The sequence below is a fragment of the Chanodichthys erythropterus genome, chromosome 3 (genome assembly GCF_024489055.1).
Source record: "Chanodichthys erythropterus isolate Z2021 chromosome 3, ASM2448905v1, whole genome shotgun sequence".
Classification (NCBI taxonomy): domain Eukaryota; kingdom Metazoa; phylum Chordata; class Actinopteri; order Cypriniformes; family Xenocyprididae; genus Chanodichthys; species Chanodichthys erythropterus.
Genome location: NC_090223.1, coordinates 52,332,648 through 52,360,199, shown reverse-complemented (window position 1 = coordinate 52,360,199; position 27,552 = coordinate 52,332,648). Strand labels below are relative to the sequence as shown.

At 34.7% G+C, this 27,552-nt stretch overlaps 1 protein-coding gene across 2 annotated transcripts in view; it reads right to left on the bottom strand.

The window, feature by feature from the left end:
• Positions 1-27,552, bottom strand: part of LOC137017955 (alpha-1,6-mannosylglycoprotein 6-beta-N-acetylglucosaminyltransferase B-like) — a 138,164-nt gene that overhangs the window by 21,593 nt on the left and 89,019 nt on the right. For both annotated transcript variants that reach the window (XM_067382761.1, XM_067382760.1), the window contains exons 9-10: positions 8,190-8,321; positions 1,625-1,758 (exon numbers count right to left, since the gene is read on the bottom strand). In XM_067382761.1, coding sequence (XP_067238862.1) covers positions 1,625-1,758; positions 8,190-8,321 — 266 coding nt within the window. The remainder of the gene's footprint in view (positions 1-1,624; positions 1,759-8,189; positions 8,322-27,552) is intronic.

The window sequence follows — 27,552 nt, the reverse complement described above, 5'->3', positions numbered from 1 at the left end:
ATAAAATATAACACAAAAACTTAATGTACATAACTGATAACAATAAATAAACAGTTATTTAAAGGAAAAATAATCAAATGTGAAGTGACACAGGGAATTCTGGGTATGTCAATTTGCAGTTTTTCAATGTAAATTATAAGATGACATTCTTTTTCACTTCAAAAATTGTAAATGTAACAGTATATTACTGTAAAATTACATGAAACAAAAAAAAAAGTTCCATTAGATTAAAAGCCCATTAAAAGTCCCAACACTGTGTATAGTAAAGAAACTTACTGTTAACCAAATTAACAGGTTTTTACCATGGCATATTTACAGTCTTTTACCATTAAAATTATGATAATTTTTAGTAACACTTTATTTTATAAGTCTGTAACCCATATTTACGGAAGAGGATTAGGGCCCAAATAAAATCATCTGGAAATTAAAGTTGTTAAATTTCGAGAAAAAACTTGTTAAATTTCGAGAAAAAAGTCGAGATAAAATGTTCTGAATAAACTCGTTAAATGTCTCGTAATTTAATGAGTTTATTCTCAACATTTTATTTCGACTTTTTTCTCGAAATTTAACAACATTTTTTCTCATAATTTAACGAATTTGTTCTCGTAATTTAACGACTTTTTTCTCGTAATTTAATGACTTTATTCTCAACATTTTATCTCGACTTTTTTCTTGAAATTCAACGACTTTTTTCTCAATTTAACGAATTTGTTCTCGTAATTTAACGACTTTTTTCTCGTAATTTAATTACTTTATTCTCAACATTTTATCTCGACTTTTTTCTTGAAATTTAACAAGTTTTTTCTTGTAATTTAATGAGTTTATTCTCAACATTTTATTTCGACTTTTTTCTCAAAATTTAACGAATTTTTTCTCATAATTTAATGAATTTGTTTTCGTAATTTAACATCTTTTTTTCTCATAATTTAATGACTTTATTCTCAACATTTTATCTCAACTTTTTTCTTGAAATTTAGCGAGTTTTTTTCTCGAAATTTAACTTTAATCTTGAGATGGTTTTATTTTTTTTATTATTGCCTGGCCCTAATCCTCTTCCGTTCATATTACATGTAGTTAATAACTATAAATTATGCATAATTACATACAACTAACCCTAAACCAAACCCTAATCTTAATTCTAATCCTATAGTAAGTACATGTAGTTACTTGTTATTACTCAGCACTTAAATATATGATTACACTGTAACATGGACACCTTAAAATAAAGTGTAACCTCAAAATAGACTTTCAACACTGAACTGCAAAATGACATTATTGTCTTTTTTAGAGCTGCCTTACAGCAGAATTGAATTTGTTTGCATCATTGATCATTATTTTCTTGTTTATCACGTCAAAACTGCTTTGAAACCATCTGCATTGTATAAAGCGCTTTTAAAATAAAAGTCACTTGACTTGACTTGACTGCTTTATCCATTGGGAATTAATAGTACAGCAAGTAGCTAGTATGTTCTAGGCTGTTTTTATTTATATATATATATATATATATATATATATATATATATATATATATATATATATATATATATATATATATATATATGTTTTGTCTAAGTCCATCTTTGGATACACCTGCACTCTGAATAATAAGCAGTCATAGACTCACGGAACATGGTCATGTACTGCTTGCAATTGAGGTTCCAGTAGCCCCAGTTGGTCCTGTAGCCATGTAATGTGGCGTACTCCTCATTATTATACGCTGGCTCTGTGCCGAAGGTGTCGATCACACGGATGTGGCACCTAGACAGAAAAGGAAAAGTGTATTTTCACTTCAACCTCAACCTGTTATTTTTGCCATCTGGTGATGCACAAACCAGCTAATATGCTCACACATCCCATTCCATCAAACAAAACACTGTGCATCTTGTAAATGTGATTAAACACATTAGCAGAAAGGTTTCCACATTACCATATTTGTTTCCCCCTAAAAGAAAATTGCCTCATTCCCAAACCAGAGAAAGTTTTTTTTTTCCTTGCAACACAATAAAAAGTAACCAAGGGCAGACAAGCTCCAAAATTAAAAGCACCACAGCAGTAGATCATTTGACTGTAATGCGCAAATCAAATGGACTAGCGCTGTAAAGCTTTTAATTTCCAAGTCTTCTGAGGCCATAGCTTTGTGAGGAGCACAGTGAAATTGAAGCCATTAAATCTTTCCATCCATTCTAGCTATCAAATATCATTAATGGGATTTAAATAATCAATGATATATGACTGAATATATACATATATTAGATATCAGATGTAATCAGACTAAATGACTCCTAAAATCTGAACAGATTTTAAAATACTAGCCATTACACATTTCTGTAATTTGTTACAGAAAAAAAAAAAAAAAAAAAAAAAAAAATGGGCAAAGTTGTTGCGAACACAGCAAAATAATTTTTTAAAGAAAAAAGTACATGTTAAAGAGCTAGTTCACCTAAAAATGAAGATTCTGTCATCATGTTGCAAACCTGTATGAGTTTTGTTCATCTTCAGAAACAAACAAACAAAAACAAAACAAAAGAAAAAACTATGAAATTCTGATAACACTTTACAATAAAGTTCATTAGTTAACATTAGTTAACATTACCTAATAATGAACTGCACTTCTACAGCATTTATTAATCTTTGTTCATGTTAATTTCAACAATTACTAATACATTATTAAAATCAACAGCTGTATTAGTTAACATTAGTTAATGCACTGTGAACTAACATGAACAAACTAACGTTAACAAAAAATAAACAATTAAAGCTGCAAGCAGCGATGAAAGGGCCCTCGAACCCGTGACACCACAATCTGGAGGCTTTAGGAAAACAAGGCACGGTGGGTAATATGCATTTAAGTATATAAATATAGGAGGATTACGTCTCTTCCTGCTACCAACTGGTGGCGATATGACTAGAATTAAATTTTGCCATGTATATGTTTTCAGGCCAGGTCACTTATCAAACGTGAAGTTTGAGGAAGATTGGACATTGTTTGCTTGAGTTACAACAACTTCCTGTTTCATGACAATAATAGCATGCTTTAGCACTCAGCTAAGTGTTGCTAGCATGTGTTAGAATTTTTGTAGCATGTTTAGTACTCAATTGCAAATTTTAGTATTAAAAACACGTCACTTCCTGTTGCTATTACTATAACTGAATATTGTCATATTGATGTCTTCAGGCTAAGACTATCAAACATGTGAAGTTTAAAGCAGATCGGACATTGTATGAGTTACAACAACTTTCTCTTTCATGGTGTTAATCGCATACATTAGCACTTAGCTAAGTGTTGCATGATTTAATGTGTTTCTATTATGTTTGGTACTTCATGGCATATTTGAATCTGTTTCAGGGAGTGAATTACAGTGTAAAACATGCCATTTTCAATTTAACATCGCTAAGGCCTTAAGATTAGACTGACCAAATATGATGTTGTTCTGGTTAAATCTCAATGAGGAGTTAATCACAGTGTAAAACGTCATTTCCTGTAACTGAATATTGGCATGTAGATGTCTTCAGGCCAGCACTCTAATAAAACACGTGAAGTTTGGGGCAGATCAGACATTGTTTTCCATAGTTACAACAACTTCCTGTTTCATGGCGAAACATCTGATTTTGTCAGACCACCACGGACACGCCCTTCAGTGAAAACTCTAGATCTTCACAATTTAACATCACAAAGGCCTTTAGATTAGACTGACCAAATATGATGTTAATTTGATAAAATCTCTAGGAAGAGTCTGTTAATGTGATGATACACGGGGCAACTTTTTGAGCAACGTTGCTTGGGCACTTTCCCACTGAGAATGAGAAACAAATATATATCTGGATACGTTAGATCGGTCGTGGGCAATTTTTTGAGATCCTCCAATCAGAATGTTAGCAGCCGATCACGTGACCGGTTCGGAGATTTCAGAAAAAATTCAAACAAGATGGCGGCCTCTCAGCGGCAGTGGAGTGGAGAAAAGGAGTGTGAACTTATATATTTTTACGCTAGTAAGTTGTCATGCGTCAACCCAAAACAGGGAATTTACCTCATTGCTTAAAATACCAACAACTGTCCGAATGTAATGTGTTTATGCTGTAATGAAGCTATTGAATGATTTCAGTTAAATACTAAAAAGACGGAATTTTTTTTCAACATCTGTAGTAGCGTAGGCTGTAGGGCGTTTGACATTTAAATAGCTTTTGATGCGATCGACGCGGGTTCGAATCCGCCTTTTGCCGAACTCGCTCTTCTCCCTTTTCCTGTCACAAATCAGATCGGAAAGGCATTTATTTTTAATAAAAATGAAGAAAATATTTCAAAAGTTGAAATAAAGTGCCTAACAAGTGTTTATAATAAAGTATTTATTGAGTTGGCAAAAGATTTGCTCCTCTCTGATTGGTTGCTGCCAACTGTCTGTTGCCCTAATTAGTTGCCCTGTGTCTCATCAGGTTGCCCGTTGACGGCAACATTGCCCAGCAACATTGCTCAAAAAGTTGCCCCGTGTATCATCACCTTTAGAGTACAATGTCTGGAAATGGCAAGAACTGCAAAAATGGGTTTTCGAAGTTTGCTCCAAGGCAGTTTTTTTGTACGTATTGGGCTGTCACATGTGTCTACTGAACTTCATACTTGTACGTGAAACATAGCGCGAAGGGCACTTAATTGAAATTTTGTAGGGAGCGCTATCGATCCAATTCTGAAACCCATATCAGAAGTAACTTCTGACATGTATACAACGTTCCTGAGATTTCAAGCATGTTTAGGCCCTCAAAAATGCGATTCATTTCGGAGAAGAAGAAGAATTGACAAAGCAATTACAATACGGTCCTCACACCATCTGTGTTTATATTGCTCATGGTTAGTTTTTGTTAGATAAAACTAATGTTAATAAATGAAACCTTATTTTAAAGTGTTACCAACATTTCTGTTCCTCCATTGTTAATTTCCCAAAAACTTCAAAAAGTTCATAAAGAACTTGTAAAAGTAATCCATATGAATCATGCAGTTTAATCTATGTCTTTTGAAGAGACACAATCACTTTATATGATGAACAGATTTCAATTCTAATGTGTTTGGTGAATGTTGTGAGGGTTAGTAATTGATGACAGAACATTATCTGTTTAAATGTTTTTCACATGTTTTAGAATGTCCTCCCAAGGGATGCCGAGAAAATGGATCTTTCTAATGCAATAATCTAATGTGTTGAGCTACAGAAGATCATACACTACAAAATGTGCTTTATAAATTCAGCTCAAAATATCAAACATGTCTGATTATCCTTTGACTACATGTAATCATAATGTGAGGAGGAAAAAACAGTCTGTATCAATACTACACTAAGAGATCTTCTGTAACATCTATCTAGTGTTGAGTCGCCCCAATTGCAGTTGGAGATAAATTGATGTGGTGTATTCCTTTAAAAATCAGTCTGTTCCTCAAACAAAGTTACTGTATGACAAGCAGACTTTAGTCATTTATGATAAATTCATAGTTCTTTTTGGAATCTTTAAAGCTTGAAAGTCCCAAGTCATCATTTACTCTCATTGTATGGAAAGTGCAGCTTAAACATTCGCTAAACACTTCTTTTTCCATTCCAATGAAGAAAGAAAACTGGTTTGAAACTGTGAACGATTGCTTTAAGGGTGGAATTATATGGGTTGTAGCTACCTGATTGTACATGCTTTCAGGCAGCAGTTATAAAAGTGCTGCAGTGGGAATACACAGCCCTGTAAAGGGATTCTGCTGCATCCCAACAAAGTGTCACTCTGATTTTTGTGAGGTAAACAAGTTTAGGGCTTAAGATCACAACAAAATCACTTCACAAAAGGCAGCATGAGGGAGCCTGGTGCAACAGTGACCACACACTTTTTCAGTGGCCTTTGTTCCCATTCATGCTGTCCATGAATTTCAAAGACTTATTCAATAAAGAAGCCAACCAGCTCCAAGATGAATCACAATACAATCTCATAGAAAAAAACTAGACCGTGTAAATTGTGTTATGAGCTCATCATATGAGAATGAACTTCTCATACAATGAAGCATCACAAATACCATAATAAAATCAGTAATGGTAGTGATGGTAACCATTGTACAGGGGGAAAAAAATGAATTTGAGGTTTATTGCAACATATTATGATGTAGAAAAATATATACGACAGTGTATTGAATTGATTATGTCATGTGTTTACCATAAATGTTTGTCAGTATTTTCTTAAACCATAACCAAATTCAATAGAAGCAATTATGAAATTACGTATAAGTTGGTCAAAAAAATCACTTTAAGATGAAGCTAACTGCATTTAATATAAATTTTAACTATAATACATTTTCATTTAATTTCAATTAACATGCATTTAAGTGTCTGACAGAATTACATTCAGTTTGCACAAGTATATTCTTTTAAAATATAAAAGTATCCTAAAAGTATGCTAAAGTGTAATCCTTTTTCAAATGAGTTTACACTATTTTTATGAAGAATTTATGGGGTTTTGTCACTTCTGGAGTTGCAGGTACATGCAATTGTACAAAATGAGCTGTGTGACGTATACTAAATTATTTCTCTTTTTGTGACATTTGGGAAGAAAACCAGCATTCAGGTTTGGACCGACTTTAAACTCTGCATTGCAATAAACAATCCTACAGGCTACATTGATTTATTACACAAAAACAAATCAGTCTCTTTCTCTCTCAGAGTGAAATATAGAGACATACTTATTTTACAGCTGACAAATGAGAAATAGCCTCTAATTGATCTTCCAATAATTGTAATACATTATTCATGTGGCGGTCTTGGTGTGAGCGATGAGAGACAAATATTATACATAATTTATGAGGTAACTTTCTAAAGAATTATGCTGTAATCATGAGTGTTTTATATACCTGAGTGCATCTCTATTCATTATTAACCCACCAACTGACAGACAACTCTTCATGCAACAGTACATAGAGTGAGATTGTTGTCCTGACCAAGTCAATAAAGAGTAAATAAAATTATAAGCCAAAAAGAAATTTACACTGACTAAGGAGAGACAACAATATGCAATTCATTTTAAAGATTTAAAGTTTGATGAGCTTGAGACAATCTTGCAATGAATGACAGGAGGATGAGAACATAAAGACCCCATGAAGTCAAAATTGATCCTTAAATAACTCTTACGTCTTTATCGACCTGGGACATCATTCACTACTCTCCACCTTTTTCATTTTTTTTTTTTTTTTTTTAAGTTAGACATCAACCTTCTTAGTATTTCTCAATTTATTCATTATAAACAATATAACAGGAAAATACAATTATAAAATAATGTCTGTTTTCTATTTGTATTTGTTTTTATTTATTTATTTTTTGTAAAAACTAATAGGGTCGCTAGCGACCCATGGTATGTAATTGTGTAAGTAACTTTTTTTTTTTTTCTGTGCAACAATGATTGCATCTCTGATGACTGAATAAGTGCAATTCACCTTTATTCCTCAATGTGGCAATGTCTGATACACAATTATAAAGTTACATTTCACTCACACATAGTTAATGCAGGCAGAAAACAAAAGAAAAGAATGAATCGTCAGCAAAACTTGAAATGTATCAGCAATTTATTGCAGAGCTAGTACTGAACATAATCAATGTCACTTGATGGATCTGGTGTATTGATTTTGAAGACGTTGAAAACGTTAGTATGTAGAGAATATGGTTGAGATGGCGAATATGAGCCCGATCCGGAATGTACTGGGAAATGAGCTCTGACGAGGACAGTGATAATGGTAAAAAGCATCTGCTCAATCTGAACCCTTCCAAGTTCTTAAAGGCAACAAAACATGCTTTATTTTATTCTTTTGTAGTTGCTATTAAAATATCAGGAGAGTTTTATACTACTGCAGCAGCTAGAGAGCCATCTGTGTTAGATATAGACCCAAATATGTAATAATGATTGGCAAAACATTTATGCATTTAAAGGTTCAAAGTTTGAGGCTTGTATTGCCTGTAGCTTTTGTAAAATGTGTTTCTCCTTCTAGAAAAGACAAAAAAGATAAAAGATAATAAAAGCTGTTTGCAGACACAGGAGTTTAAAACATTGTAAATGTGCTTTTCTGTTGATAGTTTTATACCTGCAAAACAAATGCTACCACAGTGCAGCATCATTAATCTCTGCTCAGCCAGAGGTTCAGAAGACAGAAAGGCAGCTCAGTTTTTGAAACAATGCCTCAAACTGACCTGTGCTGTCTAAAGGAAAGACCCATGTGCTGTTTCATCTGCTGCAGGCCGTGGTAGTCTGTATAAATAAGGTCAAAGGGCAACGGGCCAATCAGAGGACAGCTTCCTCTTCCTGGAGGCACGCCAAGTGACCTAAAAGTGAAGAAAGAACAAGTTTTGACACACTGAAGCAGTGGTGTAAGTTTTAATTTGAAAGTTTGAGGGCAGTCATCAACACTGATAGAACTTTCAGTCTTCTGCATTTCATGCGTAACAAGGCAACTCATATTTCTTGCTGTGATACAATATAGATATTTGAGTGACACTTTCATTTACATTCTCTGCATTAATGTCAGGATTTCTTGCACATGTCCAATACAGTAATAGCCTTTGCTATATGTTTCACCTGCTTCACTTGATATGGGCCTTGCGACAGAAGAGGCCTCGGCCTCCAGCCATCATGCCACTCACGCTAGGGTGAGAAATGAATGGGGGCGTGGGGCAAAAATGACACCAAAATTAATAAAAATGCCAGCAAAATCCAAGATATGGTGCAAAAATGTCTCTGTATAAGTTCTTGTTTTTATTATTCATAAGCCATACCACATAAGCAAGAGTTAACTGCATGATTCAATGGCTTACTTGTTAAGACTTGTTCATGAGAGATTCAAACGCATACGGAGCCATCAACTCTCGTGGAACTTTGATGGCATACACCGATTGGTCTGTGCAGCTCTGCATAAAGTCGAACAAGCCTATAAATTTGCCGCTACCTACTGACGGTTTTACTATCATTTAATTTTAGCTGAGGGGCTGAGAAAGTGAAAAATAAAATAAAATTAAATTAAATTTAAGTAAAGAAAACCTTCTGGGTTTTTACTTTTTCAAAAAAAAACATCACTTAGTATGATTTATAAGCTGTTTTTGTCATGGGGACCAACAAATGTCCCCACAAGGAAAAGGATTTCGGATAAAGCCATCTTTGTAACCATAACCTAGGGTATTCCTGAAACCCATACATGCGTGCAGGAGGTAAGCGTGAGGATTTCACCTCCTCCTTTCTGATACCATTTGTCAGTTGGGAGAGTTTCCCTGGGATGGTCCTCCAGGGATACTGGAGCTGCCAAATCCAAAGCCTCTGGTGTTTCTCAGCAGATGCTTCAGCAGAGAATGTGTAAAATGCCACAGACCTGCTGCTAAACTGGCTTCTGATATTTCATTATGAATTCTGGAATGGTCTCACCCACCCACATCTTTCATCTACAGAAAATGGGAAAAGAGCAATAAACGCATGACAATCTTATGCAGGTTGGGCTCCGTTAAAATTAATTTTCCGAATACCAAAGGTTTTTGATCTTATTTTGATCTGAAATGTCAAAATGTGAGCGCCTTTAACCATAACACCCGGGGTCTAATAGACAATACTGGAAATACCTTTTTCCTTAACCAATGCTCAGTTCATTTATGCAAATCCTCAGGCATAGGTAAAGCTTTTTAGATCCTGGTCTGCAAATGTTTGTTCTATAAATGTCACCTCTGTAAGTGAGGTGGTCGATTGCATAAACTAGGTACCTGGGTCCAAAGCAACTCGATTAACCTTTTGTTTAACTCATATGCTCATAGATGAACATCAAAACATACTGAGGATGTTTCCTGAACTAATGTGCTTGTATATGTTTGGGATTTTCCAGTATTTTCATTCAAATGGCTATTTTCTTTTAAAGTCTGCGTGAACCGGAAGTTGCAAACGACTTTTCTCCAGTATGTGATGTACAGAGGGCAGAGTTTTACAGAGTTTTAGCTTTTATTTATTTATTTATTTTTTTTATTTTAGGGCAGAGTTTTACTTTTTACTCCATCTCTCGCGCTCCTCCTCTCCATCTCTCGCTCACAGCAGACTAACAGTTTCAGAGGAGAGGCTTACGCGATTTCAACCCAAGCCTTCAAACTGACGTCATCAGAGAAGGGGCACCATTGCAGAGGAGCATTTTCAGATTTGAATTAAATATTATGAAGCCAAACAATTTTTGTGTGTGGATTGACTTGCACGGATGAATTGTTCACCACAAAACTAGCAATTTTAGCTAAAAAAATAAATAAGGTCAATTTTGATTTCATGTGTACTTTAAAGCTATCACATAATACAAGTTTGTTTTAGCACAGAGATTAATACACAGGTGGGCTGCCAGACTTTCACTGTTGTCTAGCTCTTGTAAAAAAAAAAAAAAAAAAAAAAAATGCTTATAATTTAGCATGCTTTTAAAAGATACAGAAATAACGTACTTTAAAAGTGTGAACCAAACAAAGTTTTCATACACTTAACTGCATGTTATTTACAATTAATTGAAAATGCGTTGCAGTTTAAATTAATTTTAAATGCAATTAGTTCATCAAACTTTTAACCCACTTAAGTAGGATTTAAGCACATTTATATGTAATTTCATAATTCTATTGTCTATGAAATATGGTCTATGATTGTACTGACAAGCATTTATGATATACTTGTATAATGTAATTCTACTGTAATTTCCATTGAAACTTGTATGCCAAAATGCCAAAACCACATTCGTTATATTGGAGTGGCAATTTAGTATATATACACAATATATTACTTTATATGTAATATCAAATGACACACAATCTACTTTACTATAAAAAATAAAAAGATTACTTTATAGTGAATATTTTCATTTGACATTATTTCAAAGTGCAGTTTTAAGAACAGTACACTACAATAGCACATTCAACACAACAAGCACACTTATTTTTCACAAGGGTGAGGCACACAGTATCAGGACACAGTACACTGCAAATATAATGTGATCACATGTGATTTCTGACCTTTAATTGCGGTTTAGGTGATCACAAACCCTTTTTACATATGTATTTAGCACTGACATGTTAATCCAAGGCATAACCAAAGCCCGTGTTTGCACAAAATGTCTGCTTCCCTCATGAATCAGTGATGGATGCAGTATAGAAAAGAACAAAGAGCAGTGCAGACAGCAGGGGCAAACACACAGGCATACTGCAGAAACGGAGAACACAACAGCTATACAGAGCACAACAGTGACCACCCACTTTCTCAGCAGCCTTGGTTCTGGCAGTATTTTTGACATTCATTTTCTCTGTAGGTATTAAAAAAGAATAAATAAATCAATAGTTCTGAGCCATGAACCAAACAATCTTCCAGATGAATCACATTAAACATTACAAACGTTGTTTTAAAGTAAAAAAGTATGAGCATTTCAGGGGAAGATTAACTGAAACAGAAGAACAGGTGTTAACTAATTAAGAACCATGGGAACTAAATGTGGAAACTAAAATGTTGTTTTTATCAATTTTATTCTTTATTAAAAAATATAATTACATTATTCTCCCTTTCTATAAAAACACTGTGAAGACGGGAAGAAACACAAAAGAAATGTTGGTTGGGACTTGAAGTTAATGAAGTTATTTTGGTTTGGTTTTAATTTCCCTGTATGAGTAGCTTTTTATCTTGTCAAGACACAGTTTGAAAATAGTTTCCCACAAACTTTGAACACTTTGTCAAGTAAATATAAAAGAGTTACCACCAATGCCTGCCAACCAGTATTGGGAGTAACACATTGTAATTCAAGTCACGTAATCAGATTACTCTTTCAAGTAACTTTTAAAGTAACACATTACTTTTACATTTACAACAAAATATCTGAGTTACTTTTTCAAATAAGTAATACAAGTTACTTTGTTTTTCCCATTTAATGACTGATAGATCTCCTGTCCCCATGCTAAGAGAAATCGGGAGTAAGTGCAGAGGTGTTATGTGCACTGTGTGTGAACGTGATGGTTAATGTAGTTGTAGACTAAATAGGGTTTTTCACACTGCGCTTAACCCCAGGTTATCCTTTTTCAAAACACCGCTTTTAACCCCAGGTAAAGGAATGTTAGCACTGCTTTTACCCGGGGTTATGAAACCCTGCTCCAGAGCAGGGTTAGCACCGCTTATGCTGGGTTAACCCTGCATTGCAGTGCCAAACATGCACAGTGTGAAACAATGTTACCATGTTGCAGCTAGACGCTAGCAATAGACAACCAATTACATACTCATATTTCAGTCACAGAAATGCTGCGCATTGTACCTATATAAACAGTAAATTCAGTGTTTGAGAGAAATAATGTGAAATGCTGACAGAAAACGTAACAATTTGAGTGAAGAAGAGAGTTTCATTCTTACCTTTATAGTTCGACATTCAGTAAACTTGATAGTACAGTCGGCAATATGAGGATGCTCATTATAGACCTAGCCTATGTAAACAGGTCGCGTGCTGCGTTTATCCAATCAATGACACTGATGCCGCAAATAAGAACGTTAACCCAGGGTTTAGGAATTTACAATGTCAGTTTATGAATTACCCAGGATTAATATTTAACCCCGGGTAAATTATGAGCAGTGTGAAACGTGAAACATGCTAACACAAGATTCTGTTTATCTTGGGTTTAGAATGACCCAGGGTTAACTATTTCTGATTCAGTATTCCTCAAAATGAATTAAAACAGTGAAATGCAAAACCAGAATATTATGCAAACCTGCAATAATTAAATGTGTTAAATTACACAAATATACTTCACGTAAATATACTTCATGTAATTTTATCAACCCAGTCTCATTAGAAAAACGTACATTTTCACGAGTCACAAAATATGTACCAATACATATATATATCACTGCAGTTTCGATGTGAAATATCCACTGAGTGGCGCTAAAAGCCTGTTCATTTTATTTATTTATTTATTTTTTGCCAGAACAGATAAACATGAATATGGTATGTTTTTATGACACTGGTTTTTATACGAATTCCTGTAGTTCTGATTTGAAATTTGCACTCCATTGCATTGTAAAATAATGTACCACCAACATTACACCTAAATCTACCCGATAGTGTTAACAAAAGCAAATGTGACATAAAAAGCATCCGTGATCGTGCCGTTTTAGCTTGTTTATATTTCACTTTGAGCTCTTTTACCGTGACGCCTTTTACTGGATTCGTACCCTCGAAAATATCCCAAATAAGTCCAAAATATATTTGTTTACAAATCGTGCACTCTGGTAAAAAAAAAAAAAAGCGTTTTGAAGTCATAACATAATATTGTGCAAGGAGACATGAAAACAAGTCTTTATTAATCTATAATCTGACCCTGTAATCGTAATGGTGTATGAAAACGATTAAAATCGCTTGCTGTTTTACTGCCTCTAGTGTTCATTTCTGTTAGAAACTGCAGTGATATGTACACAGTGGTATGTATTTTTGCGTCTTGTGAAAATGTTTTCAGGTATGAGACCAATAAACCAATAAGGAACTTGTTGTTTGTCAGTAACATGAAAGGGAAAAAACAACAACAACAACAAAAAAAACAGGCCACAAATAAACAATAAAGTAAAAAATAAATTGCATTAATAAATACATATGGTTTGAAAGTTCTCAATTTTCTTCCAGTTTCCTCACACAGCTGGTCAGAGCACACTCGAGCAGTCTGAGCGGAGAACCAGAGCTCTGAGCTATAGAATTTTATAAATGTAGATGGTCCTTAAGGAGTCTTACGATTATTCATCCAAAGCAATATCGGTTTTCTTGGTCGTAAGAGAGCAGCTATGGCTGAATCATTCATCAGATCTGCTTTAACATTATTCAGCACCTGCAATCATTACATCTCTTTAATATCTCTCGCTTGCAGACTGTCAAACAGAAAGCAGATGGATCATAGAATGCACAGGTGAATGTATACAGGATACAACTAGCTGCATATTCTTCTTTATATCATTAGTTTTTTAGACAATGAAAATAATGATTTAGATGTGTATGCATGTGTGTAGAAGTTTTATGCCTTTCTATAATGTTTTAATTAAAAATGCCAAAACGTTTTTGTGTGGATTATGTTCAGGGACTATAAAATATCATTAGCTCAGTAGAATAACAATGTGTGTGTGTTTGTTTACAGGTTTAACCCACATGATGTAGCATCTTCTAAAAGATAGCTGGCTGTTTATTTTCTAATTACATATAAATCTGAGGATGAACATGATATTTAACATATTCAATGCATATGGAAACTATATGGGAATTCCATTTTGACATAAAATACAGAAAACTAAATGTGGAATTGGTTTGCAAGATCAAACAACCTTAACTAAGAAATGTGTGCATAGCCAGATTAAAATGTATCTTCATATGGAAAATACCATATGATGCCTATATATAAAGGTATTTATAGATACAAGAAGTGCTGAATGTGTCTGCAAATGGGAGTGGATTTTATTGATATAATTGTGGGTTGAGATCTATAGTAGTTATTTCCACCATTATTTGATGAAAAGAATAATATTTGTAAAATGTACCAGCTGAAGTGTTAAAAAACTTAATTCACAGCTGAGGCTAAAAAATGATATTTTCCCCACTTAAAGCTGTCATGGGTTTCCACATTGTCTTTGTGAACTGAGTGAACTAATGTCCCCTCTCTCTCTAAAAAGAGAAATGACTGTGAGCCAAGTGTGAGCTGTGTTTCTACAGGTCACTGGAGCTCAACAATTGTGACGACTGACAGACGCACAAGCTGTCACAGTGAGCGGCACACAGAAATACAACACAAAACATCACATCAATGCAGCATTTACAACAAATGTGCAAATGTGACATCTACACCACAGTGGAAAACACCACATTCAACACTAACTCACACAAACCCACAGGAATGAAAAATCATCTAAAAAACAGCAATGAAATGGAGAGTATATGAAGTCAACATGAAACTTCATTCATAACTAATTTTACTTTCCTCATCCAACATTTTTTCAAGTCAATCAGGATATTAAAGGTGTAGCTGTAGATCGTGTTTTCAAACAATGTAATATAAGTCTAAGGTGTCCCCTGAATGTGTCTGTGAAGTTTCAGCTCAAAATACCCCTATATTTTTTTTTATTCATTTTTTTTAACTGCCTATTTTGGGGCATCATTAAATATGCGCCGATTCAGGCTGCGACCCCTTTAAATCTGGTGCTCCCCGCCCCCGGAGCTCACGCTTGCCTTAACCAGCATAAACAAAGTTCACACAGCTAATATAACCATCAAAATGGATCTTTACAAAGTGTTCGTCATGCAACATGTCTAATCGTGTAAGTATTGTATTTATTTGGATGTTTACATTTGATTCTGAATGAGTTTGATGGTGCTCTGTGGCTAAAGCTAACGTTACACACTGTTGGAGAGATTTATAAAGAATGAAGTTGTGTTTATGATTATACAGACTGCAAGTGTTTAAAAATGAAAATAGCGACGGCTCTCGTCTCCGTGAATACAGTAAGAAACGATGGTAACTTTAACCACATTTAACAGTACATTAGCAACATGCTAACGAAACATTTAGAAAGACAGTTTACAAATATCAGTAAAAATATCATGATATCATGGATCATGTCAGTTATTATCGCTCCATCTGCCATTTTTCGCTGTTGTTCTTGCTTGCTTACCTTGTCTGATTATTCAGCTGTGCACAGATCCAGACGTTCTGCTATTGTCTAATGCCTTGAACATGAGCTGGCATATGCAAATATTGGGGCGTACATATTAATGATCCCAACTGTTACTTAACAGTCGGTGTAATGTTGAGATTCGCCTGTTCTTCAGAGGTCTTTTAAACAAATGAGATTTATATAAGAAGGAGAAAACAACGGAGTTTGAGACTCACTGTCTGTCTTTTCCATGTACTGAACTCTTGTTATTCAACTATGCCAAGGTAAATTACATTTTTAATTCTAGGGCAACTTTAAACAGTTTCTCAAACTGAGGTCAGATTTGTCAAAATATCATAAGTCTGAAATTTTTTTCTTCATTTTTTAGGTAACCAAATGATCTGAATTAGTGATGTCTGGTTCATGAAAAAATATTTTTTTGAACCGGTTCTTTTTGGTAAATTGGATGAATATCTGGGGTTACGTATAACCCGATGCTGTGTCATGGTATTGGCGCTATGGGAATGTCTTTAGCGTGCACCGGTGTTTGAAGCATGTGTGAAATCATGCCAATTCTATTTGCCAGCTGAAGTCATGTGACAAAGCATAGCATGTCAGCAAGAGCATAAAAGAGCACTTACATCACAGAATTCTAATTGTCTGAAGAAGCCATGCAAATATGCGTGAAGAATGGCAAAAAGACGCTGCACTTCATCACTATCTTCATCATATATATATATTATATATATATATATATATATATGTATATATGTATATATATATATATATATATATATATATATATATATATATATATATATATATATATATATGAAGAGTTTGGTTCCAAAACGCAATAACTCCATTTTGATTAATTTGAGTAAAAAGGTGTTTTCTTTATCAAGAAAGTGGCAAGATGAAAACCACTATTTTCTGTTTCAAGCTTTCACATAGCATCTTTTGGTTATAAAAAAACATTAAAAATTCAAATCTACATTTTCATTTTAAAAGGTTTTTTTTTTTTTTTTTTTTTTTTTAATTTGCAATAAATACAAGACACGTTTTTTTTTTTTTTTTTTCAAAATGCAATTAATCCATCAATATAAAAGTTATTTTTCAAATTGAAAATACACAACAAAGTTAGTTGATTCACATATATGACAGTGTCTGAACTTTGCCAATACTAATCTTATATACAGGCATTTTACTAAAAATACATTCAGTCGTCGCTCCCAAAATGAATTTAATGGGTCATCTTGTTAATGATATAAATGAGTTATTTGTCATTACCAATTAAAGACTATCTGGCGCCACTGCACTGCAATGTTCTGAGTACATTGGTATTAAAAATGTTTTTTGAAAACTGTCCATGATTCAGTTTTGTGGACCGTGACAGAAGTTTGACGCTGTTGTGGAACAAGCAACAGCTTGACCGAATGCCTCATCTTCTTAATCTCCTCACGTAAATGACGTACATTTCGATGACTTGCGTTTCTTCCCCACGGCAGAAACCACCGCAGGTTCATCAATGTTGTCAAAAGTATTCATTTTTCTGTTTTTGTTGATCACAAAGTACAAAGCAGATAAGGAAAACTAGGATGCTGGCTGCATTCAACCCGCCACCATTACTGTTTAGTGCGTGAAATGGTGCGCTGTGATTGGCTAAGTGGATATTTCGTGTTCTGCAGAAAAAGGAGACTGGTGTTTGTTGTGTGTATTTATATATATATATATATATATATATATATATATATATATATATATATATATATATATATATATATATATATATATATTCAGTTGAAAATAAATATTTCAGAATTATAATATTTCAAAATATTACATTTCAGTAAAAATAAAAATGCATTGTTTATCCTTTTGATCTTTAATTCATAAAAAGTAGCAAAATATAACCTTTCATTGAAGGGTGGGGGGTGGGGGGGGGGGTCACATTATGAAATAAACGTTTTTCTCCAAAAGCTGAATAAATGACTCCAATAAATGAGTCACCTGATATGGAAGAACATCATCTGCGTATGTGTTTCTTCCACACACACACAAAAACAAAACAATAAAAAAAGTCTTTACAAAGCAAATGTCCTCACGCAGTTAAACTCAGATACACCCTGCTGTTCCAGATTTATCCTTCAGATTTATTTCAGGGAAGAACAATGTCTCCTTGCTAAACAGCACCTAAATAATGAAATCTGTAATACAGCTTGTTCAACAGACTACTAACTAAGCCATAACAAAAGCTCTAGTTATAAAACACACAGTTCCTGCTCTAAAAACTGATAGGATGAGCTACATTTGAAAATGTTCTAAAATACTCCTCTTCCTCTGCTGGGACAACTATATGAACGTGAAGGAGAACAAAAGCATATTGATGCAATTCAATCAGCTATTTTAATCCAACCAAAATATTTAGTTTAGTCACGTTTTAATTAAGTTTAATGGTGCAAGGCCAAAATATTTAGTAGTGCATAAGTTGTAACTTAGTGCCTCTAAGTTGTGTCAAAACTAGGGAAAGTTTTAACTTAATCACAGCCGGTGCAACCGGTCCCTGCTGATTAAAGGCACTGAGCAAAAATGATGAAATAAGTTAGTGAAGAGAAAAGATCCTGCAGCATTTGAGAGCAGACGACTCTTGCACTGCAGTGACATTCAGACATTTTTAATTGTGAGTTAATTGTCCAAAAAATTAAATCAGAGAATTTGTTTTTATGGAAATGGAAATCGTATCAAAACAGCTGAGCAGTGACTGTCCACTCCCATGAAACATTGCACATAAATCAAATTGGTCTCCCTACACACTCAGAGTATTATGGTGTTTGTTTATATTTGGATACTTGGCAATACACTTGGGAGATTCTTCTTCAAAAAGGGCTGTTGTACCTACCTGGTATATTGTAAGCACGACTTTGTTTCCCAGTGGACTGCTGCTTTTCCCCAACTCCCAGAAGTTACATATATTCTACCAGTCAGTCTGGAACTACACATTTCAACCAGCTCTTCCATGCAGCCAGTTTTTGTGTACAATATGCATCAGGTGATCAGTGAATGGACCGTGAACATCCTGTCTGAAACTGAAACCATTGCATTAATAAATTCTTTTCTTTCTCCATTGTCTGTTACATACCATGAAGCAGAAACACTTTTGATGCCCCCTAAATTAGCCACATCTGAGCATCTCTGCCAGTTGCCACACAGTTTATGTTCAGCTGTCACAGAAGTGGACCCATTAAAAATTAAAATACCCACATTTCTGTCCATTCATTTCAAGCTTCACTGCTTCAAAAGGGTTTTTCTGCTGCCAGCTTAGCCCAATTATAAATAAACTCTACTCAAAGCTGTTGCAACTCTAAACTCTTAAAACAATGTGAAAAACCCACAATCTCTTTCATTCAGGATTTTTCTTCTTTCCAAAAAGACAAAGGTAAACACCCCTGGTGCTGGTCACACTTTCTCAAAAACTCTAAGTGCGTACGACTCATTTCCTATACCGCAGTATAGGATTTTCTAGCACAATCACAGCAGGACAGGTCTTTAATACATCTCAAATGTGTTTTTGTAACAAATGCAACAGATTACACAGATTAGAAGGCGGAGCATTTATGAATAGGCGAACAATTGTGACGGGCTGAAAATCAAGAGAAGTGGTAGTGTATCACACAGCGAGAATGAATATGCTGTAATGGAAGAGCACAAGGCTGTAATAAGCAGACTGCCGTTTCATTAACTCAGCACTGCTAGAGGCTTTAATTAGATGTATGCAAATTCCAATATGAGCTCATCAGCAAGCTATCTATGCAGTTATGTAGCATAAAGTGTGATCAGTGGTAAAAATGAATACTACATACACATAAACACGTCAGGAATTTAATGATTCTGGTTCCGATCATGATTCCTCGAAGCCATTTCAGTTCCTTAACGAATTCTTTAATTATTCCTTTAGTAATTCTGAGGAAGAAATGGAATGGAATATTGCATTTTAGACTTTTACAGAACAACAATAAAAAGAAAAATTATTGAGGCTGATTAGAGAACAAGGTTGTACTGCAGTTGTTGCAATTGCTCTGGTTTTGACATAATTCTCTATTATTTAACTTACAAACAGGTTAGGATAACAGATGAATTGCATTATTTTTTATCACATTATTCCTTGCATAATTATTATTTTATCTCATAATTAATTGCACAGAATTATCATGTTAAGTTTCCTTTTTACATTTAGGCACACTGTTGGAAACTCTGATCATCATTGCTCAGATATACTTTTAGTATAAATAGCATTTTACTTTTATACTGTACACATTTTGTATGAATTGGATCTGAATGTGCATTTTAGTAAGTGCAAAGTGTGTGTTAAATATATTCACCCCCCTTATGAGACTTGTGTCTCCAGGAACAAATTCAATATCAGTTTCTAGGGAGTGCTGCAAGGTTCGATGTTAGGCCCCTTAATCTTTTTCAGATGCATGTGGTGGAATCAGACTCACTCTGGGAGAAAGACTGACCAAACTGGATGCGGACACACATTTACAGGGAGCAGTTCATGTTTTCTGAATACACACTTCTAAATACACAGCCCTTGCACACGGTTCCAATTCAATAGAGCCACACTAATCTCTCTCCTGATATCAAAGAAAGCCTGAGGAGAGATGCTATAGTGAATTTACCACTTCATTTTGACCCTGGGTCTACAAATATAGCCAAAGACTTCCATTCTAGTTAGATCTTAGGGCTTCACATGAGGCCACTGGGGTTCAGATTGAAAAACTGCAGGAAAGTAATGAAGCATTCTGTGTGACCAGCGATTTATGTCATATGGAAGAGATTTGTCTGTTAGAGTTGCCTCACTGCACTCAAATGAATCAGACACCTAGAGACGTGAGACGGACGCAGACAGAAATCCCAATCACCACTCACTTTCTTTCTTCAATAAAATCTCAAAGCAAATGAATGCTGCTTTAGAAATAAGCCCCCAAGGACACACAGGAAATATTTGTAATCTTATAACAGTATAAATCCTTTTCCAAGATACAATATTTGTTTTGCTTAAAAAGGTATTCAGAAGTTTCCTACAGCACTGATGTGGAGCAAGTCTGGATCACTACAGATCTAAAGCTTCAGGATTCAGAGTAGCAGAAAAATTAACAGGTGGACACATTGTTGAAAAGAGACCATAATTTTATCTCAAGAGGCTGACCAAGCCTCCTATCTCCAGTAGAACAACAAAAATGTGTAAGCACCTAATGGTGGTGAATGAACATTAGCAAAATAAAAGAATTAGTTCACTTTCAAATGAAAGCTTTACTCACCTTCAAGCCATCCTAAGTGTATATAACTTTGTTCTTTCTGATGAACACAATCGGAGAAACATTAATAAATATCCTGAGCTTTGTAATGGCAGTGAGCGGGATCAATGAGTATGAGCTGAACAAAGAGCCTGCATCCACATCCAATAGGGGTGTAACGGTACATGTATTTGTCTCGAACCGTCACAGTACGGACGTCACGGTTCGGTTCATGAAGTTAGACGAATACAGTCAGTCACATGCGATCCACACTCCAATCCAGAAAGGGGCGCATAACCACTTTAAACCAGCATTAACCACCAACAATCTTACTTTCGATAAGAAACAAAGTGCCATCTTTCAGAATATTTTCAAATTTTCAAAGTTATGTGTTTGTGTAAGAAATAATATCCATATTTAACAAGTTACGAAGTAAAATATCTAGCTTCTGCCAGACCACCTTCCATTCAACTTACAAAAAACAAACAAACAAAAAAAAAACGAACTGGTGTTGTGTCAGTTAAGCTTGAATACTCACCCATAAGTTGAATAGGGAAGGCGTAGAATGTAGCATAAGCTTTTTGAACAACAAGAGTTTTATACTTTCTTCTTAAAGGTGCTAAAGAAGATCTTTTCGTCGACTGAGAAACCAAAGACTGTTAGTGAGTTTTTTAAATGAGCGCATGTGTAAGAACAACCCCCCTCCTTCACAGCTCATTTTGAGGGAACGCCTCCCAAAACTAGCACCTTTAAGTTGAATACAGAAGGCGGTTTTGGCGGAAGCTAGATATTTTAATTCATAACTTGTTAAATATGGATATTTTTTTTAAACAAACGCATCACTTCGCTATATATGTATGTATGTAAGTATATATATATATATATATATATATATATATATATATATATATATGGTTGTGTAATACATATAAGATGGTTGTGATTATATTCTTGTTTAAGAATATAATTAATTATTTAAAAATAAGTAGTTATAAAGAAATCAGAAACTTTTTACAGTTAATTTCCACCATTTATGTCACTAATAATGTCACTGGGGCAAATGAAAAAGTGATTGGAATCCATTGTTTTGTTTTTTTTTTGTTTGTTTGTTTTTTTTAACCTTATTGTTGACCCCTGAACATTAACACAAGTTTCAGAAGTTGTCAAGTGGTTAAAATGATTCCCCTAGTGATGTATAGGATTCATATCCAATGCTGCTTGAATTTTACATGACTTGCTTCCTTTACAGTTGAAGAATGAATCTGCTATTATGTACTTTGGTATTAATGCATTAATGGTCCTTGAAATGTGATCTGATCTTATATGAAGACTTATAAAGGAAATTCAATCTCTTTTCTAAGCTAAGGTCACATAGCACTGGAATAGGTATTTTTAACAAGCATGGCAGACCAAACCCTCACCTGAATGGATGGCACTCTAATTATCTTCCTTTCAATAACTCAATATCCTTGTTTACTTTGATTAGTCCATTGAACAGTAATCTCTTGTATGTGATTAAATACGACTGATTTGATTCATTTTAATTTGTTGAAGATCAGAGCACATATCTGGAGCTATTGACCAAAATAATTAGAAATATGTCCACAAAACCTTTTCTTTTTATTTTAAATTAGTGAATAAAATACTTTAAAACTGAAAACTGCCTACAATGTTTGAAGGACCACTAAAGGGGTCACAACATGAGAAATCAAATTTTACTTCTTTTGAGAAGAGATAATAATAATAACACACACTGATGTCACTAGCTATATTTACATGCAACAAAATAGTTGGTTTATAACCACATTGATGGCATTCAGATTGAAAAAGCCTTGTTAACACCCAGGAACAGGTCCTGTACATGTACATGTCAAACCCTGTTTCTGACTTAATGTGTAGCACCTTCAACTCTAACTTTAATTTGTTTAAAAAAAAAAAAAAAAAAAAAACTCTTAAGATGGTTGCAAAAATAAAACTGCAACCATCCTAACCCCTTTAAAGCCTAACATTGTAAATTGAACCAGGCCTGTAAGCAATAAGACTGTTATTGTTTCAGTAATAACTGACATCTTCAGAGCAGTATACATAAACTGTTCATTTGCTGAACATTTCTCTACCGAGCAGCTTCAGTAATGGAAATCCATTCTTTGTACCACAGGGCACAAATTTGTCTTCCAAGTCCCATAATATATTATATTATAATTCACAGAATATATAATTCTGTGATAGGACAGCGTTCATACCCTTACAGGCAGTTGATAATATAACAACATGCTTTGTGCCCATAAAAGGTCTCATGTGTCTTAGTGAATTTGTGCAGTGTATCATATCACTGTTATCTTGATTAGGCACCTAACGCTGCTTTCAACCGGAGCGCTGCTGCTCTAGATAGAGCTTCAAAGCATCGGAACAAAAGTGCAGTGATGGAGGGAAGCAGAAAGAGAGTAAGTTCCCTGTGGCACTAAAAATACAGCTAATGCAAGAAAAAAAAATCCTCTTTAGCGTTTCAAGGGCGCATTCAAAGAAAATCTGTGCAACATAGGCTAGCACCTTTACTACTGACTGTAGGGTACAATAATAAGAGCCCTGAACGTTACGAAGGACAAACTCCACAGGTCTGATCTGAGACCTGTGGAGAAACTCTGAAGGCCTTGTGTTCACTGCAGATCACTATTAAAGTCAGCAACATATAAATGAGAAATGATGCTTATGGGCTTCTTTGATATAGTACATACAGTACTGCAGATGGAATAAGGTAAATCCTAATCTTAAAAGGGACAGTGCGCCTAGAAATCAAAATTCTTTCATCATTTTACACCCACATGGCTTTCTGCATGATCACAAGGGAGACTTTCTTGGCAGCTCTTTTTCATATAATGAAAGTGAATGAAGAGTGGGGATATCAAGCTCTGGAAAAAATAATAATAATAATAATAATAATAGTCAAACTTGTGCTATATGCTATAACAAAACAACATGATGTCACATTAAAGGGTTAGTTCACTTTCAAATAAAATGTTCCTGATAATTTACTCACCCCCATGTCATCCAAGATGTTCATGTCTTTCTTTCTTCAGTCGAAAAGAAATTAAGGTTTTTGATGAAAACATTCCAGGATTATTCACCTTATAGTGGACTTCAATGGCCTCCAAACGTTGAAGGTCAAAATTATAGTTTCATTGCAGCTTCAAAGGGCTTTAAACGATACCAGATGAGGAATAAGGGTCTTATCGAGTGAAATGATCAGTCATTTTCGAAAAAAAAAAAAAAAAATATATATATATATTATATATATATATATATATATATATATATATATATATATATATATATATATATATATATATATATATATATATATATATATATATATATATGCTTTATGTAAACAAATGATCGCCTTCAAAGTGCTTCCGCCAAAACCGCACTTTCGTATTCTTCAAAAAGCTTACGCTGTATGTCCTACGCCTTCCCTATTCTACTTACAGAATGAACGCAGCACCAGTTCCATTTTTTCTGTAAGTAGAAATGGGAAGGCGTAACATGAAGTCACTGAAAAGGTTCACCCTAAAATGAAAATTCTGTCATTAATTACTCACCCTCCTGTTGTTCCAAACCCATATGACTTTTGTTCATCTTCGGAACATAATATCAAAACTATTGTGTTCTGCTGTGTTCTGAAGATGAACAAAGGTCTTGCAGGTGTGGAACGACGTGCGGGTGAGCAATTGATGACAGAATTTTCATTTCTTGGGTGAACTAACCCTTTAACTAACAATTGAAGAAAATTTGCCATTACAGGAAATTACATTTTAACATATATTAAAATACAATAATTTTTTAATTGAAATATATAACAATATTACTCTTTTTAATGTAATTTTGATAAAATAAATGTAGCTTTGGTGAGTATAAGAGATTTCTTTAAAAAACATGGGGAAAAAAAGATGTTAAAGTGCCCCATTATGGATTTTTGAAAATTAACTTTCATGTAGTGTGTAACATAGCTCTAAGCAAATGAAAACATCCTGAAAAGTTTTAAAGGTCCCCTAGAATCAAAAATTGAATTTACCTTGGCATAATTGAATAACAAGAGTTCAGTACATGGAAAAGACATGGAAAAGAGTTTCATATTCCATTGCTTCCTCCTTCTTATGTAAATCTCATTTGTTTAAGGGTGCGTTCACACTTGTAGTTCGGTTTGTTTGGTTCATTTGGTCCGGACCAAAGAAGAAAAAAAAAACATTTAGTCCTGGTCCGGTTAGCGTTCAGATTCAGCAATTTTATCACCGAACCAAACGATACCGAACCTTCAGGCATAAGGATACATTCACAACATGATTGGTCGGATTTTATGACGTATAGCCTATTTTGAGACGGAACTTACCGAACATCCAAAACAATGCTGTTTGCTGAGGTAAATGCGCTCATTGTGTGTGCGTAGCGGTGTGTAGCCTGCATGTGATGGTGTTTTGGCCAGCTGGAAACTCGTGAAGAGCTTATAAAATGTGTAAAGTAGTCAAAACACCGGCGAGAATCCATCCGTCACACACACAAATTATCTGCTGCATGGAGACGCGTGTCTGATGTCTGTGATGGGCAAACTCGCGTCTATGACGAGAAAAACCAACATGCGTGATGATTCTGTCCTTTTTAGGGTCTCGTCTTCCTGTTTTTGGTTCAGTTACATGTCTTTGGTCCGTGTTGCGTTCAAATATCATTCGAACCGCACCAGAGTTCGTTTGGAAGCGGACCGAGACCCATCTTTTCAGCGGTCTCGGTCCGCTTGTTTAGTGCGCACCAGGGTTCGAATGGCAGCGTTCACATATGTTCAAATGAACCGCACTAACTGAGCAATCGCACCAGGGTTCGTTTTAATCAAACCAAACATGACAAGTGTGAACGCACTCTAAAAGACCTCCGAAAAACAGGCGAATCTCAACATAACACTGACTGTTACGTAACAGTCAGGATCCTTAATATGTACGCCCCCAATATTTGCATATGCCAGCCCATGTTCAAGGCATTAGACGAGGGCAGTCAGTAATAACGTCTGGATCTGTGCACAGCTGAATCATCACACTAGGTAAGCAAGCAAGAACATTATTAAAATGGCAGATGGAGCAATAATAACTGACGTGATCCATGATATCATGATATTTTTACTGATATTTGTAAATTGTCTTTCTCAATATTTTGTTAGCATGTTGCTAATGTACTGTTAAATGTGGTTAAAGTTACCATCGTTTCTTACTGTATTCACGGAGACAAGAGAGCTGTTGCTATTTTCATTTTTAAACACGTGCAGTCTGTATAATTCATAAACACAACTTCAGTCTTTATAAATCTCTCCAACAGTGTGTAATGTTAGCTTTAGCCACAAAGCACCATCAAACTCATTCAGAATCAAATGTAAACATCCAAATAAATACTATACTTACATGATCCGACGCATACATGCAGCATGCATGACGAACATCTTGTAAAGATCCATTTGAGGGTTATATTAGCTGTGTAAACTTTGTAAACACACTGTATTGTTGTCGAGAGCTCAGGGGGAGCATGATTTAAAGGGGCCATGCACTGAATCGGTGCATAGTTAATGATGCCCCAAAATAGGCAGTTAAAAAAATAATTTAAAAAAAAATCTATGGGGTATTTTGAGCTGAAACTTCACAGACACATTCAGGGTACACCTTAGACTTATATTACATCTTATAAAAACTGGTTCTAGGGCACCTTTAAATCTGAAAGTGCACCATATATAAAGTTATTGTCTCTCAAAAGTAAGAGTCGACTCTGAGTCAATTAAACGAGTCGTTTGTAAAATGAATCTCAATCCGTTTCGTTGTGACATCAAAACAAAATATTAGCATATTGCCCACCCAATTATTGTGCGCACAGATTCCAGGGAAAACTTGAAACCCCTCAAACACTGCCAATACGTGAAGAATCAATGGAATCAGTACGCTTCGTGCAGCTTGTAGGTCTCCATTTAATCAGCTATAGGCAATATGTGTTTACTCACAATTGTCTAGAAATGTGTCAAATGTTTTTCATTGTTATTACTTGGAGTTATGATAAAGAATAGAGCAATACGTTGGTGTACAACTGCGGTGCTTTATCAATATGTTTCTGTGTTGGGCTAACACATACCGAGCTGTGGGCTAGGTTCGCTAACATAAACACAAAACTACTTATTTCCTCTCTGAGTCTTTATTTTTAGAACAGAGGAGCACCATCATTATTATAATACAATGTAAATGATGCAAGCACTGTATACTGTACTCCGTGTTAACCAGCAGAAGTGACCAATCACCGCAGATTAGAGTCACGCAAACGAGGGGTTTGGAAAAATTAATCATTAAGCAAATCGTTTGGGAGTCGTTGAGCAAATAAGATAAAAATAAATGCATATTATAAGACAATGAAAGTGTTTTTTGACCATGCTTTTAAACATGTTGTTGGGGACTCCCAAAACAAAAAATAGAATGCCATAATAGGGGCACTTTAAACCTTTGAATGGTATATCTGCATTTTTTTTTTTTTTTTCTGCCTTTTAGGTTCCACAGAAAAAAGAAAGTAATGCCGGCTCAGAGCG